This window comes from Sinocyclocheilus rhinocerous, unplaced genomic scaffold, assembly GCF_001515625.1.
Source record: "Sinocyclocheilus rhinocerous isolate Xijiao unplaced genomic scaffold, SAMN03320098_v1.1 scaffold1158, whole genome shotgun sequence".
Taxonomy (NCBI): Eukaryota; Metazoa; Chordata; class Actinopteri; order Cypriniformes; family Cyprinidae; genus Sinocyclocheilus; species Sinocyclocheilus rhinocerous.
Genome location: NW_015632473.1, coordinates 458,198 through 474,203, shown reverse-complemented (window position 1 = coordinate 474,203; position 16,006 = coordinate 458,198). Strand labels below are relative to the sequence as shown.

At 36.1% G+C, this 16,006-nt stretch overlaps 2 protein-coding genes across 5 annotated transcripts in view; one reads left to right on the top strand and one right to left on the bottom strand.

The window, feature by feature from the left end:
• Nucleotide 1: 1 nt before the first annotated feature.
• Nucleotides 2-10,720, bottom strand: LOC107742543 (putative protein arginine N-methyltransferase 9). 2 transcript variants are annotated; one of them, XM_016555559.1, is made up of 13 exons: nucleotides 10,531-10,720; nucleotides 9,814-10,031; nucleotides 9,502-9,650; nucleotides 8,663-8,899; nucleotides 8,389-8,556; nucleotides 7,116-7,218; nucleotides 6,426-6,535; nucleotides 6,075-6,267; nucleotides 5,733-5,916; nucleotides 3,523-4,204; nucleotides 3,291-3,444; nucleotides 1,489-1,611; nucleotides 2-494 (listed from the first exon to the last, which is right to left on the bottom strand). In XM_016555559.1, exons 2-13 carry the CDS (start codon nucleotides 10,009-10,011, stop codon nucleotides 219-221), a joined length of 2,577 nt encoding a protein of 858 aa, XP_016411045.1. In that variant the 5' UTR covers nucleotides 10,012-10,031; nucleotides 10,531-10,720; the 3' UTR covers nucleotides 2-218. The 2 variants fall into 2 exon arrangements, with proteins under 2 accessions (XP_016411045.1, XP_016411044.1); XM_016555558.1 differs by having other exon boundaries at nucleotides 9,814-10,016.
• Nucleotides 10,721-10,965: 245 nt separating this feature from the next.
• Nucleotides 10,966-16,006, top strand: part of LOC107742542 (rho GTPase-activating protein 10-like) — a 60,796-nt gene continuing 55,755 nt past the window's right edge. For all 3 annotated transcript variants that reach the window (XM_016555555.1, XM_016555557.1, XM_016555556.1), the window contains exon 1: nucleotides 10,966-11,526. In XM_016555555.1, the coding sequence (XP_016411041.1) occupies nucleotides 11,373-11,526 (154 nt within the window). In that variant the 5' untranslated portion in view covers nucleotides 10,966-11,372. The remainder of the gene's footprint in view (nucleotides 11,527-16,006) is intronic.

Here is a 16,006-nt window from a genome sequence, read left to right as displayed (position 1 = left end):
GAAAATGTAAATTTTTAGCACATTTCCATTTTTGGGTGAACTGTTCCTTTAAGTATACCTATAAGAAGCATCAGTCATGGTGAAATTATTTTAATGTAAAATGTGTGCTTGTTCTTAAAAATAACTTTGTTTACCATACAGCAGTTAAATAATTGCCCATTAGCAGCAATTCAATGATTCTGGAGTGTGTTATATCAATACAGGAGACCCCTCCCACATCACGAGTCACTGGTCACAGGCTCCGCCTCCCTGATGACATCATCAGCCCCCAGCCCTTCTTCTTTAACAGTTGTAATGGAGATGCTGCTCTTGTGGAGCTGGATGCTGAGCTTGACCCACTCTCCTCTGCTGACCGTCAGGGGCTGCTGGAGGACCACCGCCGCCTGCTTCCAGTGAGAGTCCTCACTGAAGGTGCTGACACTCTGCTCAGAGTCCAGATGGATCTGGTACCAGAAGGCAATGGCAGTCACCTTGCCTGAGGTGTTGACCCGCACCTGCCAAATGCACAAAATAAAAGGCAATTTAATAGAAATTCATGGGGCTACTAGAGGGCTTTAAAATGACTTAAAATAATTTAAAATTAAACAAAACAAGCTTAAAATATCTAGTTTCTGTTGTTTTTGAATGTTTGTAAATTTTTATGTTTTTAGAATTTTCAGTTTTCATTTTAAGTTGTTAAATTTTACTTATCTTTATTTTTATTTCAGTTTTAACCATTTAATTTAACCTTTAGAAAGGCAACATTTCAATTTTTTATATTCATATATTATTTAATGTAAAGCCAGAGCTGGGTAGTAACTGATTACATGTAATCTGGATTACATAATCAGATTCCAAAAACTAAGTAATTGTAATTAGATTAAATTACATCTTACAAATATTTTTATAATTTATTGATTCTCCCAAAAAAATTTTTTATTTTTTTATTTTTTATCTTTTAAATTTTCCTTTGAAAAATGCTAACATAACATGCAGGTAAACTAAATATTTCATTTTTTTTGGTTTTGTTTCATTTTGATTGATGTTATTTTAAAATGGTTTATTTTAATTGTAAATTTTTATGACTGATTTAATTATTTGCTTTTCATTAAACTCACAAAACCCCTGCAGTTCCTTCACGAACCCCAGTTTGGGAAACCTTGACATAACATAATGCTTAATGAATGGAATATATTTTCTTTGCATTTTAATATCAATATGGTACAATATTATCCTATTTAAATCAATGTGATAAACGACTTGGGTCAAAAGTAATCTAAAAGTAATCAAAAGTAGTCTGATTATATTACATAAAATGTGTAATGTAATGGATTATGTTACTAACTACAATTTTTGTCATGTAATTTGGAATCGGTAACTGATTACATTTTGTAGTAATCTACCCAGCTCAGTGTAAAGCTTTATTTCAATTAACAAAAACTATTTGAACAATAGCAGCACTGAGAGAGAGAGAGAGAGAAGCCCAAAGGACCAGAACCCAAAACTCACTTTGACTTCTCTGTCGGTGTAATTGGCAGTGCTGTTCATGAGGTCCAGTGCGAAGAGTTCTACTGCTTCACTAAGATGTGTACATTCAAGTGTGGACAGGTCCAAAAACACATGAACAGGTACCTAAGAGAAGAAGAAGAAAAAAAACATTACAGAGACATTTTATTCTTTAGACACTTTAATTCTGTAATTTACAGAAACCACAGAATATATTTATTATGTATTACATTTCACTCGGTACATGAAATGGAAAATCTGATCTTTGATAAGCTGATAATCCATGGTATCTCTCCAACTCTAACTGTTTGACATAATCCTGTTCTTTCTGTTAGGAAGTATGGCATTTGACAATACTGTATAAAGCGTCTATAATTAACCACATAGCAGAGCTGTTTCTGGCCATTTTTGAGGTCCAAGGAGGTGAATGGAACATACACTGAGTTTCAATTCAATAGGTCCTAAAAAGCAGCAAACACCCCATTTTGGAATTTGAACTACAATGTGCACTCGAGTTCTCAGGTCAAAGTTGAGTCTTGTAAAAAAACTAACTAAAAGCTAAACAATAATGTTTACACAAAAAGGCTAAAAAGCCACTCTGATTACAGAAGAGTAGAGTATTGTTTAGACCAGTCACAGTGAAAACAGCAATATTGGGAAATATTATTACAATTTAAAATAACTGTTTCCTATTTTAATATATTTTAAAATGTCATTTGTTCCTGTGTTGGCAAAGCTGAATTTTCAGCCTCGTTACTCCAGTCTTCTGCATCACGTGATCTTTCAGAAATCATTCTAATAGCTGCTCAGGAAACAATTATTATTATTATCAATGTTGATAACAGTTGTGCTGCTTAATATTTTTTTGTGAAAATTGTGATTATTATTTTTTTTCAGGATACTTTGATGAATAGATATTTCATTTCAAATAAAAATAAATAACAAAGACTTCACTTCAAAGACTTCACTGTCACTTTTGAACGATTAATGCATTCTTAGTAAATTAAAGTATTGATTTTTATTTATTATGTAATTTTAAATGTATTTATTTATATATATACAGTGGTGTGAAAAAGTTTTTGCCCCCTTCCTGTTATATATATATATATATATATATATTTATTTTTTTTTTTACATTCATTTATAACATTATTTATATAATGTTATATTATTTATTTATTTATAAAAATAAAAATAAACTTTTGAATGGTAGTGTACTATAAACCAAATATTTTACAATTTGTATGTTTGAAACAGGATTAAAATATGATTTTTTAAAAATGTATTTCAGTCTGAAAGGTCAGAATGGATCATACACAATGTGTGGTCTTGCCTACAGCTTTATGTAAATTCACTTTTTTTTCTTGCTATTTCCACATATGATGAACTTTGTGGTATTTGAATGTAGTAACTTGTGAAGCAGCGAACAAGCGAGCAGTTTTGAGACAAATCACATGTGAATGTGAAAAAAATTTAATCTCGTGCACTTCAAAACTTTCACTTTTTAAATAAAGCACTTGCAAATTATTATGGCAACCAACGTAGATATATAGATTTGGTTTGTAAATTAGATTTGGGTGCAGTGTTAACAAAGCCTATACTACATTGAACCTCAAGATACCAGAGAATGTTCCAGAGCAAATATGGGACCTTACACACGAGGACAAGAGATAAGAGTAAACACAGTATTGACACTACTACATTGAACCTCAAGATACCAGAGAATGTTCCAGAGCAAATATGGGACCTTACACACGAGGACAAGAGATAAAGAGTAAACACAGTGTTGACAGAGCCAAACATACGGTGAATTGATTGATGAATGGAGCAATGTTGAACCCGAGAGTCGGCTCTGTTCCCTGAACAGCGCTTTCCCGAAGCAGCGTGTCAGACTCAACAAGCATCCCGTGGATCACAATGCGCTCTGGAAAAATCTGCCCACCGTCCTCCAACAAACACCTGAAACGTTCACAAGAAAAACTACTGTTTACAAACCTAAAAAAAGAGAACTAACCATACTATGATTTAAACTCTTACCTAGCTAACGTTGCTTTCTCCAACAGTTTCTGTCTAATAAGGCCACAGGTCTCTATGCAGTCGAGTATGATGGCGCTCCAGAGCTTCTCGGTGGCTGGCCGTTGAAGAACCGCAGAATCATCCTCCACATGACTTAACCAGAACTCCAGTGTGCTTTCGAGCACACCGTTTCCTTTGGCCAGCAGTCTCAACATAGTCTGGTGATGCTCCTTTTCCACTGAGCTGTAGGCTTGAACCAATCCAGGGCTGATCTGTTTGTCTTCGCTTGGATCGAAGCCTAACTGGGCTGCAATCAAGGAGAGCACAGAAAAGCCCTCTGAGACATCGAGCACGTAGATCGGATCGAGTTCTGTGTCTGACTGCTGTGACCTCCTAGTTGACTTAAGAGAAACCAAAAGTTTGCTCATGGCCCTCTGGAAGCTGTTATGATATGCTGTGTTATTGAGGAGGGCGATTTCTGCCGACTCCAGCATAAAAGCGCAAGATGGTTTCTCCTGGTTGGTTTGAAGGCCAGCCAGAGCACTGCACAGCTCAGCCTCAGGGTTTGCAGTGAGGATCTTGGGAGTTACATTGTACAGTCGGAATGTGTGTCCATCTCTTATGATAGCAGCACAGCATAGCCTGAGATAAGAGTCCTTACAGGAAACTTCCACCAGGATTTCATCACCACATTTCACAGTGTCTGAGGAATGACATGAATTAAAGTCAATGAATTATTGTTCAAATTATCTATCAAACTGGCTGTAGCTTAACCTTAATTGTCTTCACACAACCTCAAATAATGCATATTCAACACACACACACACACACACACAGGTTTGTTTTTGTGAAAAGTGGGGACATCCCATAGGCGTAATGGTTTTTATACTGTACAAACTGTATGCGCTATTGCCCTACACCAACCCTACCCCTAAACCTGCCCCTACCCCTAAACAGAAACTTTGTGCTATTTCAGATTTTCAATACACTCCATTCTGTGTGATTTATATGCGTTTTGAAAAGTGGGGACATGGGGTAATGTCCTGAAAAGTCACCTTCTCCTTGAAATACCTATGTCATACCCTTGTCATTATACAAATTTATGTCCTCATTTGTCACAAAAACGCGCACACACACACACACACACACACATCATGTTGTTAGCATTTTGCTAGCATGTTTCTATTTAACATGATTAACATGTTGTCAGCATCTTTCTAACATGATTAGAATGTTGCTAGCATGATAAGCATATTGTTAGCAAGTTTTTCGGATTAGCATGTTGCTAGCATGAATGAAAAATAATCCAGCTAAAACCAAGTAAAACCAGCTGATTTAACAAAAAAAAAACAGCTGATTTAGTAAAAAAACAAAAAAAAACCCAGCTAAAACCAGCTCATTTTACAAAAAACAGCTAAAAACCCATCTAAAAAAACAAACAAAAAAACAGTTAAAACCAGCTCATTTAACAAAAGCAGCTAAAAACCATCTAAAACTCACTGATTTAGCAAAAAAAAAAAAACTTTAAAACCGGCCTGGGAGACCAGCCAAAGAAGCCATTGCTGCTAATGTGAAGTTTGTGAGACTACTTCCTGTTCTTCTCCTAAGAGATTGTTTTTGACATTAATGCATCAAGAAATTAACTGGCGTGGCATGACTAGTTCTAGAGCAGTAGTTCTCAACAGTCCCCGCATTTTCCACAACATTATTTAGAAGCCCCATATATAAATCTGGAGTGTCAGTATAATAAAACATATAAGTATAATTAAAATTTAAATACTTTTTTTTTTGTATTCCAGATGTTTTAAGAGCTGAATGTTCAATGTTCTTCAGAGTTCAAGGTTTAACTAATTAATTTTCATTACTTTTTCAGTTGATACTGGATATGACTAATGAGTATTTTATTTTTATCTGTGCACATATTGTTTCATTAAATGATTTTTTTAATTCACATGCCCTCATAATCTTTAAACAAAACCATTAACTTCCTTCCCTCCTTCCGACAACAGCACATGCTCTGATGAACAAAATCAGGTCCCACCCTACATTTTTTCTCATTAAGTTATACGTCACAATAAAGCAGAAAACACCACAATCCTATTTCATGCCTACTTCAAGTGATCTTGGAAATTTGCTCAAGGACCCCACTTGAGAACCACTGTTCTAGAGTCATGGTCATCTTTATACTGCTTATTCTCTATATTTTTGCATTAATATGTAGTTGCTCTTACTGAATGGACTCTGTATTGGATAGATGGCCTGCTCCCAGCATGTGTCTTCCTGTGGGCCAGTGGACAGGTGGTTGTCCTGGTCGAGGTGTAGCTGAAACCATACTGCCAGAGCATCAAGAACACCCTCCTGAGTCACACACAGTCGCAGCTGCATCATCTCTCTGGAGCAAAGACCCTCCAGCTCCTGCAACACAGAGAACGCTTAATACCACTTTATTTGAAAATAAAATCTTTTTAACATTATAAATGTCTTTACTGTGACTTTTGATCAACTGACTTGTTGCATTATCAAAAGACACCTTTATTTCAACACTCAGCTCTATATTATACTGAGTTCTGTACCTGCACATTATTGAAGTCTATGTCCAGAGCTGTGAAAGGTTGTGTGAGCTGAATGTATCCTCCACGCAGGCGGCTCAGTCTTTCAGTGGTATAGGGCTCAGTGCTGTCCTCAGTATCAGCCAGACAGCTAACAGGACTATAAATCTGTCCTACTGCAGACAGATCCAAGCCTCCAACTGAAGACGCGCACAGCCTGCAGAAGGTTGATTAGTAATTCAATCACTAAATGTTCACTCTAATCTTTTTAAGATCATACTCCACAGCCAGCTTCTTTGGTATTGTGTTAAGTTAACTCTATAAAGAGAAGTATAATATAAACTTGATCAACTTTAAGCAGCTTTGGTCTCTCACCTGTGTTGTCTACGGATCTCACGGCACTGAACAGCGACTCCAAACACAGTTGCACCAGCAGGTATTACCCGGCCCGTTTGTGAGGGACTGGACAAGGGTTGTTGAGTGTTCTGTTGAAATGATTTAATAATCAATTGTTGTGAAAGACTTGGAAGCATTAGTCAGAATGGACTGAAAATCAGTCATTTTTTCTTTTTATATGAAATTATAGCAGCTTTATACAACAATATATTTTCTAGCCATCTACTGCTGCTAACATATTTTCTAAAAATGGCTTTAGTACTGATTCACCAACATTTATATGCATCTCAGCCACTAGGCGTCCCTGTTGTCCAAAAAATTATATAACTTGAGGCTACTCTCTGACACTTGTATGGGAAAAAGCTTACAATATTTTAAGAAAGGATTTAGAAGAAAGGATCTGGTTGTAGTACGGCAAAGTATGTAATCTTTTGCCAAGCATGCTATTAATGTTGGTGCAAGACAACTTGACATCTTCAGAGACAAAAATCTCTTAGTCACTGACCACGGCCGGATAAACATCAGATCAGACAGGATAAAATAATTTGTATAAAAGGATTACACTATAATCAGTTGAACTTGTGGCATCACGTGACCTCACTGCAGGTTTGCTGATCAGAACAGTCAATACTGCATACACATACTGAAATCATTCAGAAAGTGACTTACAGGTGGAGGTAAAAGTAGGTGCTTCCATGCATGGATCAGCGTCTCAATGATGCCCTCACCAAACAGCCCTGCATCTACCGTCTCTGTTACAACCAGCGACACTCTAAAGAATGGAACATAATCAACAAATGTATGAAAACATTTGCACTTTAAATTAACTTAAGACATTTTTGAAAGCAATATTTTTACAAATAATATATGATTTTTTTAAGGTTTGGGTCAGTGTGATTAAAAAAAGAAAGAAAATGATACTTTTATTTAACAAGGACACATTCAATTGGGGGGAAAATATATTATTGTTGTTCTTTCTATTGATGAAAGAATAAAAAAAAGAAAAAAAAGAAAATGTAGCACAGTTTCTACAAAAATGCTAAGAAATACAACTGGTTTCAACATTGATAATAATAAGAGATGCTTCTTGAGCAGCAAATCAGCATATTGGAATGATTTTTGAGGGATCATGTGACGATAATGTGAAGACTGGAGTAATGGCTGCTGAAAACTGTAATAAATTAGAATGGTTTTATTTTTACGATTTAGTTTTAATCCAAATGATGTGTGTGCTAAGTGAGTGAACATCAAAGATCACACAACAGAAGTGCGCGCGCTCTCGTTCTCTCTCTCTCTCTACCATTAAGTAACTTGTGCATTGTTTTAATTACTTGTTTTTGACATATCCGACCGAACTACAAACTTTCCAGTGATGTCTGTGAGAAAGATATATTCACTCGACAAGCTCGCGCATCTGCGCCGCCGTGCGCTCAATCCACTCAGCGTGCTTTGTTTATCAGCTCGCGCACATCAGCTATACAGGCGTTAATACTGAATGTTTAACATTATATTCATTGCATGCATACATATACTTCGTAGTAGACACCCTTAACTCCTTTCTGCTGTCTGTTGTCGGTGTTTCTTTGTTTGAATATGGCGCTTATCACATGCTGTGTGGTATCGGCGTTTGGTATCGGGGCATTTTAACGAGTACAGGAGACCAGTATCGGGCCCGGTGCATCCCTAAATTATAGTTTAACTAACATTTATTAAAATAGAAAACAGTAACTCAAAATTCTAATAATATTTCACAATATCACTGTTTTTACTGTATATTTTGATCAAACAAATGCAATCTTGATGAGACATCTTACTGGCGTCCCAAACTTTTGAATAGTAGTGTAAATTATATATAAGATTATATCATAAGATTTATGCATGGAAAAAAAAACAATTAAACTATGTCAATATGAATCTGATTACTATATAAAGAAATATTTACCTGTTTGGAATGTCTTTTGGAATTTTCATGTCTAGAGACTTCAGGTGAACAATCTTGATGCTATCTGCCATCCCATTGGCTGAGAGCACCTCGCATGCCAGCTCATACATTGTCTTTGACAGCTCACAGGCATAGACCTCAGCGGCGCCTGCCATCTTTGCACACATACTAACATGCCAAACAAAAAGCATTAAAACAAACTCAACTGTATATCAGTTGAAACAGACATTTGTTAAATAACAATGTTACGTAACAAGCTTCTGAAAAATCTCACCCGAGGATGCCTGTGCCAGTTCCAATATCCAGAACAGAGCTGCATCCTCCCTCAACAGCTTTCTTAATAGCCAGCTGGTACTTGTGGTTCCGCCCATGGTCGTTGAGCATTAAGAAGTGCCAGCGTTCCACCAACCAGTTGGCAACACGGTAAAAGTTCTCCTTTGCCTCTGGGAAGTCTGGCCGGAGTTTAAGGGCTTTGTAAAAATGCCCAGCAGCTTCATCCCGAAACCCCATTCTGGGGGGAAAAAAAAACTAACAACTGACTAGGGGTTATGTTTGTAAATGAGCAACATGGTTTTAACAAAATTTGGGGTCAGTATGTGTTGTTGTTGTTTTTTTCTTCATTAAATACATTATATTGTTATTATTGTCTATTCACTAAAAGACTCCTGAAAAAAAATGTAGCAAGAATTTCAATGTTTTTTTTTTTCAGTTTTGATAATATAAATAAATGTTTCTTGAGCATAAAAAAAGTGTATCTAAATTTCTGTGACACTAAAGTAAAGACTGGAGTAATGGCTGTTGTAAATTCAGCATTGATATCACAGGAATTAAATTAATTTGAAAATGTATTAAAATAGAATCACTTATTTTAAATTGTAATAATATTAAATGTATAAATGTATAACATTATATAGGTATATGTATAATATTAATGTATAAATGTATTATTGGTGAGCAGAAGAAACTGCTTTTAAAAAATGTTAATGTATACATAATATTCTATCTATCTATCTATCTATCTATCTATCTATCTCTTGGTACTTTACAAATACTAAACCAATATAATAATATTAACAACAACAATAATAATAATAATAATAAACAAATAAAAACCTGAAGAGATGCTCTCCCATGCTGTTCACTATAACCTCATCCACTGGAAACAACTCCATAGCTTGTTCATAGCAATTAAAGAGGTCCTGGATACGTCCAAGAGAGTCCAGCTCGTCTGTCCATTTAAACAGAGTAAATCTAAAGGATTCCTGTAAACACAAAAACACACATTTACCGGCTTTGAATTAAGGTTCTGAAGATTTTTCAACTTTAGATACGTCATTTTACCACCACACACTGTTACAGTAAACAGACTGATCAGGCAGACAGACTACAACATCAAGGAAGCATCGGGGGGAAAAACAATCTTACATTTGCAAAGTCTTTTAGAGCTGGGGCAAGGTTTAGAACCAACAGGTAGTGGACAAAAGCAGTGCCGTAGTCCTGACTGAACAGACATTGCTGTGCACTTTCCAGTGATCTTGACACCAGCTCATTTCTCACAGCATCTTCTCTCTGAGCTCGTCTATGACGCCTCGTCCTCTTTGGTCTTGTAGTGGCATTAGGCATGTTTTCTGTGAATGACAGAACTGATCATGTACTGTATCACTAGCTAACATTTAATAAATTGAACGACAGACAAGGAATGCTTCTGGAAAAAAATACCAATAGAAAATATTTCCACCAGTGTCAAATATAAACATACGAATGATTTAGTGTGAAATGTAACAATTAAGTTTCAATCTGAGTACACTGGATGTTTGGAGCTAGTAGCTATATTTACTCATGTAATGGTAATCAAGTATAACATGACTAATTATAAAGCATTAATAAGTAAGATTTAATCCACAAAAGCTGCTAGTTAAAAATTACGTACCGTACATAGCAAACGTGATGTGGTAATAAGAAAAATAACGTTTTCATACATTTTCATATATCATAATAACATATCTGAACATTACATAGTTTTCCTCCACAGAAATAAGAAACTAGAGTAATTAAAAGCTGTTATTTAATATGCATAATTTATCATTTAATTCAACAATTTCAGTATTATTTGGTTTTTGGATTTATGGTTCTTTAAGTTACCTGTCTCAGGTTTGCTAGTTGAGATCGCTGGACTGTATTTTTTTTTTATCAATTTCCCTGAAGACTCCAGCCTGCAGCTATCATTAAACCACAAACTGCGATTGAAACATTTTTTATATAGTTTTATCTCTATATTTATGAGCTACTTCAGAGCAGCTCTGCTCCTGTACTGCAGGTCCGCTCTGCAGAATCAGGCGGACGGAAACAACATCCGCTCTTTTAGAGTTCCACATAACATTTAAACACAGTACTGACAACCCATTAGTATTATCGCATTTACGGAGTTTCTCGAGACACAAAAAAAATTGATACGTATGCCAAATGATTTATTCAGATGGAAAAGACGTAACTTTCCATAACAACACTGCCCGCGGCCCGTTATTCCCTCAAATATCTCGGTTTTCCAGCGAGCCAGGCGTGATGACGTCACGCGAGAGTCCTGCACGCGGGAGGAGACTCGCTCGAGTCGACTGTCATTCGCGGACCAAAACCCTGACTGGACATTATTACCTTTATTTCAATAGATATCCGTGTAGCGTAGAGCTGTTTTATCATATCTTGCGAGAGTTTAAACCTGGATCATACTTAATATAATAACGTTTCCCAGGGCCACGTTTACTTGTGAGACTTGGAAAGAGTTTTATTCCCAAGAGAACTCCCGACGCGTTTGGTCTTCCTAAGATATTGGAGGACGCGTTTATAAAGGCTTTTTAGGGCAGCTTTCCGTTCCCTTTTTAATATTATTTCGTTATTCGACCGGTTTTTATTCACTCGCTGGTCGCTTTCTCTTCGATTTAAACGCTAACGTTAGCTAGTCTGTAAACTAGCTGAGTCCAGTAAAAATGGGTTTACACCCGTTGGAGTTTAGTGAGTGTTACCTGGACTGTCCTGCTTTCAGGGAGAAAATCAAAGCTCATGAAGCAGAGCTGGACAAAACCGGCAGGTTTATCAAAGAGCTGTATAAGGATGGAAAGAATCTCATCAATGCCACAAAACGTAAGTGATATGCCATTTTTTATCTCTGCTTTTAAGTTTGATGTGTAAATAATTGTGCTTCAAATGAAAATAAAGCTTGCCTTTCAGTCAACATGTGATCCAAACTATGCAAATGTCAGATAATATCAGCAACTCAAATCAGTCAAACAGGTCTTGTAATTTTGTCAAGGTCACTATGTCATTCCTATTTACACTTTTACCCGAGACCTTGCTGGAGTAGTTTTGCTGGTCTCGAGAGTAACATGGTTCATTTAACGTAGTGGAGCGCAGAGAAAATGGGCTTGCGTGGCATAACTTTTGCTGACCTCATCCAGTTTTGGGGTTATGATTTACTGTATATGATCTGTGTGCAAATCACCAGGTGTCCTACAAGTCTGCTTTTTGGTGTGTGCACATTAGGATTTTTGCAGCACTTATGTAAGTTATTTCGAAAGGCCACAATTTTCTCAGTTCAGAAACTTGCAGTTATGCATCTTCATTTGTGGCTTATCACCTCTGTCATGTGACCCACCCTTTCACCTCCATGTGTAAAGTTTTATTGTAAACATTTCATGTTCCTTCCCATTATGCATTTATTATGTTCTGCCTTTTTCCTAACGTTTAGGACAAGGCAGAACAAATTGGCTAAAAATAAAGCTTGCGTATTACGCCTTGGATGTTCAGACCATTTTTGGATATGTTTGATTATTGGGATCTGCAGTGTCTGGGTAGAGTTATCTTTAATATGAGTGTTCGTTCTGATAGCAGGACATTTTTTTTGTGCAAATAAAAATGGAGGACCAAAAGTTTTTAGGTGCTGGAGAGTTTTATACTGAAGAAATTTTGGCTAAATGTTTCTTTTAGATTTTGTGGTTGGTTCCTCTTTATTTTTTCAGTGTGTGTGATGCACTAATAGTGTCACAGCTTCTAGATAATGCTAAATATGGCTAAATTAAGATGCGCAGGACAACAGGCTCATGGTACAGCCCACACAACCGCTGTCCACATAATAATCATGGATTGGTTAGCGTAGTTTTACTTGGCTTAAAACATAGGAAACATAAAGCAATAACCAATAATAACATACATAACTAATGAACTGACCATTGGAGGGCCCTTAGATTGATAAATTTTTGACTTGTCAAAGTAGCCACCTTTCGAAGAAATAACAGCTAAACATACCTGTTGCATTCTTTCTACAATGGAAATTATATATTTGGAGTTTGAATGGAGGTGTATATGTCTGATCCATATATGTCAGTACTGTAGCAGCCAGTAATCTGTAAGTATAGAAGCCAGTTTGAGCACTGAAGATCTCTGTTCATGGTTTCATTTTTAAAATCTGAGCTGCACTGTTGGGATCACTAGTAAGTGGAAACAATTAAAGCTTTAGACCATATCCCAAATAACTCAATATCCTCTTCAGAGTCCACACTTTAGTGACATACACTGCCATTCAAAAGTTTGGGATCAGTAAGACTTGTAATGTTTTTTTTAAAGAAGTCTCTTATACTCATCATGTCAGGCCTGTGTTTCTGTGTCTTGTGTTTTGTTCCCCACGCTCTCCATGTCCTGGTTTTCCCCTGTGTTCCTCTATGCCCATTTTTGGTCTTCCCATTCCTGTCCTCATTATGTTCAGTTGATTCCACCTGTGTTCCCCTTGTTATCTCGATTAGTCCCATTACTTAAGCCCTGTGTCTTTCCATGTCGAGCATCCGGTATTGTTCGTCAACCCCTCGGTCTACGTGTGTTCCTGCCTGTATTCCTTGTTATTTGGATGAATAAAGACTGTTGATGTTAATTCCCTTGGTTTCCGCACTCCTTCGTCTCCTCGTCTCCACCACTCCACCACAGTAGGTGAGCCATGACACATCAAGGCTGCATTTATTTGATCAAAAATACAGAAAAAAACAGTAATATTGCTAAATGTTATTACAATATAAAATAATGGTTTCTATTTTAATATACTTTAAAATATAATTTATTCCTGTGATGCAAAGCTGAATTTTCATCAGCCATTACTCCAGTCTTATGTCACATGATCCTTCAGAAATTATTTTAATTTTATTTATTTTTTTATTTTTATTTATTTTTAAACCCATTGGTTTTACATCATCCATTATGTGAATAGTAATACCACCATGACTACTTGTGTAACAAAGTAATTAAATCGGGATGAAAGGATGTCAAAGGAATACTTAAATTAAAACAAAAATATATCCATTATTTCATCATAAATCTAACTGAGAGTATGCCAAAGATGAATGAGATATGTTGTTGATAGATGTTTATTATTTAGGGTGGGCCGCATATGGACCACAAACACCTCTTGTGTGAAAGCACATTTAGTTCACACCTTTGGTTGGCCACTCTAGTGAATACAGTGAGCACTGCAAATTAGACACGCTTCCACTTAGATGACCTGAATGATCTCAACACAACTGTGTTACTAGTGGAGCATGCATCCTTCAGACAGACAACTGCTATGGTCACAATTAGGGCTGCAACAACTAATCGATAAAATCGATTATAATCTATAATGAAAATCATCGACAACGATTCTCATTATCGATTAGTCGGGTTTGCCCACAGTGCACGTCCAACTTCAGCCAGTCGCATCAAATTACAGCACTGAATAACGCATTTCTATGGACAAAATGCATTTAAAATAGTGGAGGAAACAGAATGAGCTCCTGCAGAAAAAGTATGTGATCCAAGCTGCCCAAAACATGAGAAATCTTTATTTTAAGCTTCAAGCTGATGCATTAGCGTAATGGCTTGCCCTGTCAGGCGCTTTGACAGATAGGTGTGTGCGTCCTCAGCGCAAACAAACTTTCAGTTAACGGTCATATCCTTATCTGTAAATGTCACAAATTCACGCGAGCCTTTCCATTTTTGCATAAAGGCCCGCCCTGACAGTCTGCGTTAAGTTTAAATCTTTACTGAAAGAGCGCCGGCGCGGCGGGCACGTGCGTTAAACAGACGGAACACAGTAGAGAGGGAGACAGTATTCAGCGCAAAACCATTCATTGTGCTGAAATATCTGTTGGTGAACATTAAATTTAGGTTTAAAAGTCAACATACAGTGCGAGTAATTTATGAGAGTAAGAACTGTGAAGGGACAGCAGCGTGTAATTGTCTGAATATAAATGTCAGACACTTTTACAGGATAAATAAATGACAGAGGAGACGGACTGTGATCAAAGTGCAGGCAACGCGTGTTCATGCAGAACATTACTATGATTTTATTCGTCTTTATTATCTTTATTAATTTAATTTTCGATCTAGAGATTTAAACTATATTTACTATATAACCTACAATGATTAACAAATGTATTAAAACAAATTTATGTTAGGTTTTTAACCAATTTTGTAAGGTTTGTGCCACTGCTGCTCTTAACTAGCAGTATTGGTAATTACCAAAATAATTTTTTAGCTTTCTGTATTGGTTAGTCCTCCAATGTGCGTAAGCTCTTTAGTAACAGTAGTAGGCTATTTCTAATGCTATAATATAATTATTGCTGTTATCTATGAAAGAAAGGCAGAAAAAAATTGTCAAATGCTTTATAGTGTTTTTTTATTCAGATACCCAATTAGTCAAAAAGTGCATAAACAATGCCAGCAAGCATGCAAGCTGTTTTCAAAGGCAAAGGAGGCCATTTTTGTTATTATGTAAATAAATACTATTTAGTTGTTTCGGTTTATTCTTTGCCCAATAAATGACAATAACATTTTTAGATTACATTTTTTCCTAAAATATTTGTGTTTTCTCTATTATGACAGGTGGTCTAGTAAATTGTTAAGCACTGTATGTTTTCATAGCATTCAGCTGGCACATTTGTTTGAAGGACATTGGGCAGAATGTGGAATAGAGTGTTTTTGTCAATACAATTAAAATAAAGATTTTTTTTTGATACGATTAATCGAAAAGAAAAAGAAAAAAATAATAAAAAAGAATCGACCAACTAATTGATTATCAAAATAATCGCTAGTCGCAGCCCTAGTCACAATTCAGAATTATTACATACTATGGAATTAAGCATTTCAGTATTAGTGTTGGTCACCTTATTGGCCTTAGTAACAAATTACATTTTATTGTTTTCTTATGTTTGTTGGCAACAAAATAACATGACAAGAATTTTGGCAAAACAGAATATAACACAAACAGTTGGTCACCATGTTAGCAGAGTTTTGCTTGGCATGCATACATGCTTCAATTGACTTTTCACTGACATTTGACTTTCTAAAGCAGGCAGTGTCCGGAGCATTCCTTAATGTTGTAGTGATTGGCTTTGCCCCAGTGGTTACTGCTTGAATCTGTACAGTAGGGATGTATGATTAACCGCGAGCCGGATGAAATTCGATTTAAATATGTGACGATTCAAATCGGTTGAGATGCTAAACAAATCGCGATTCAATTAGGGGTAGGAGTTTATATGAATGTATGTCTGAAGGGAAATTTTATTTTCCTCTTGCCTCTGTATAATGCATATTAAAGTTC

Excerpts from the sequence above, each read along its gene's own strand:
- LOC107742543 (XM_016555559.1), bottom strand. The coding sequence starts at position 10,011 with ATGCCTAATGCCACTACAAGACCAAAGAGGACGAGGCGTCATAGACGA. Across the intron at positions 8,900-9,501 it reads ATGGGAGAGCATCTCTTCAG|AATGGGGTTTCGGGATGAAG; the intron begins GTTTTTATTTGT and ends TTTTCCCCCCAG. Across the intron at positions 8,557-8,662 it reads ACTGGCACAGGCATCCTCGG|TATGTGTGCAAAGATGGCAG; the intron begins GTGAGATTTTTC and ends TTGGCATGTTAG.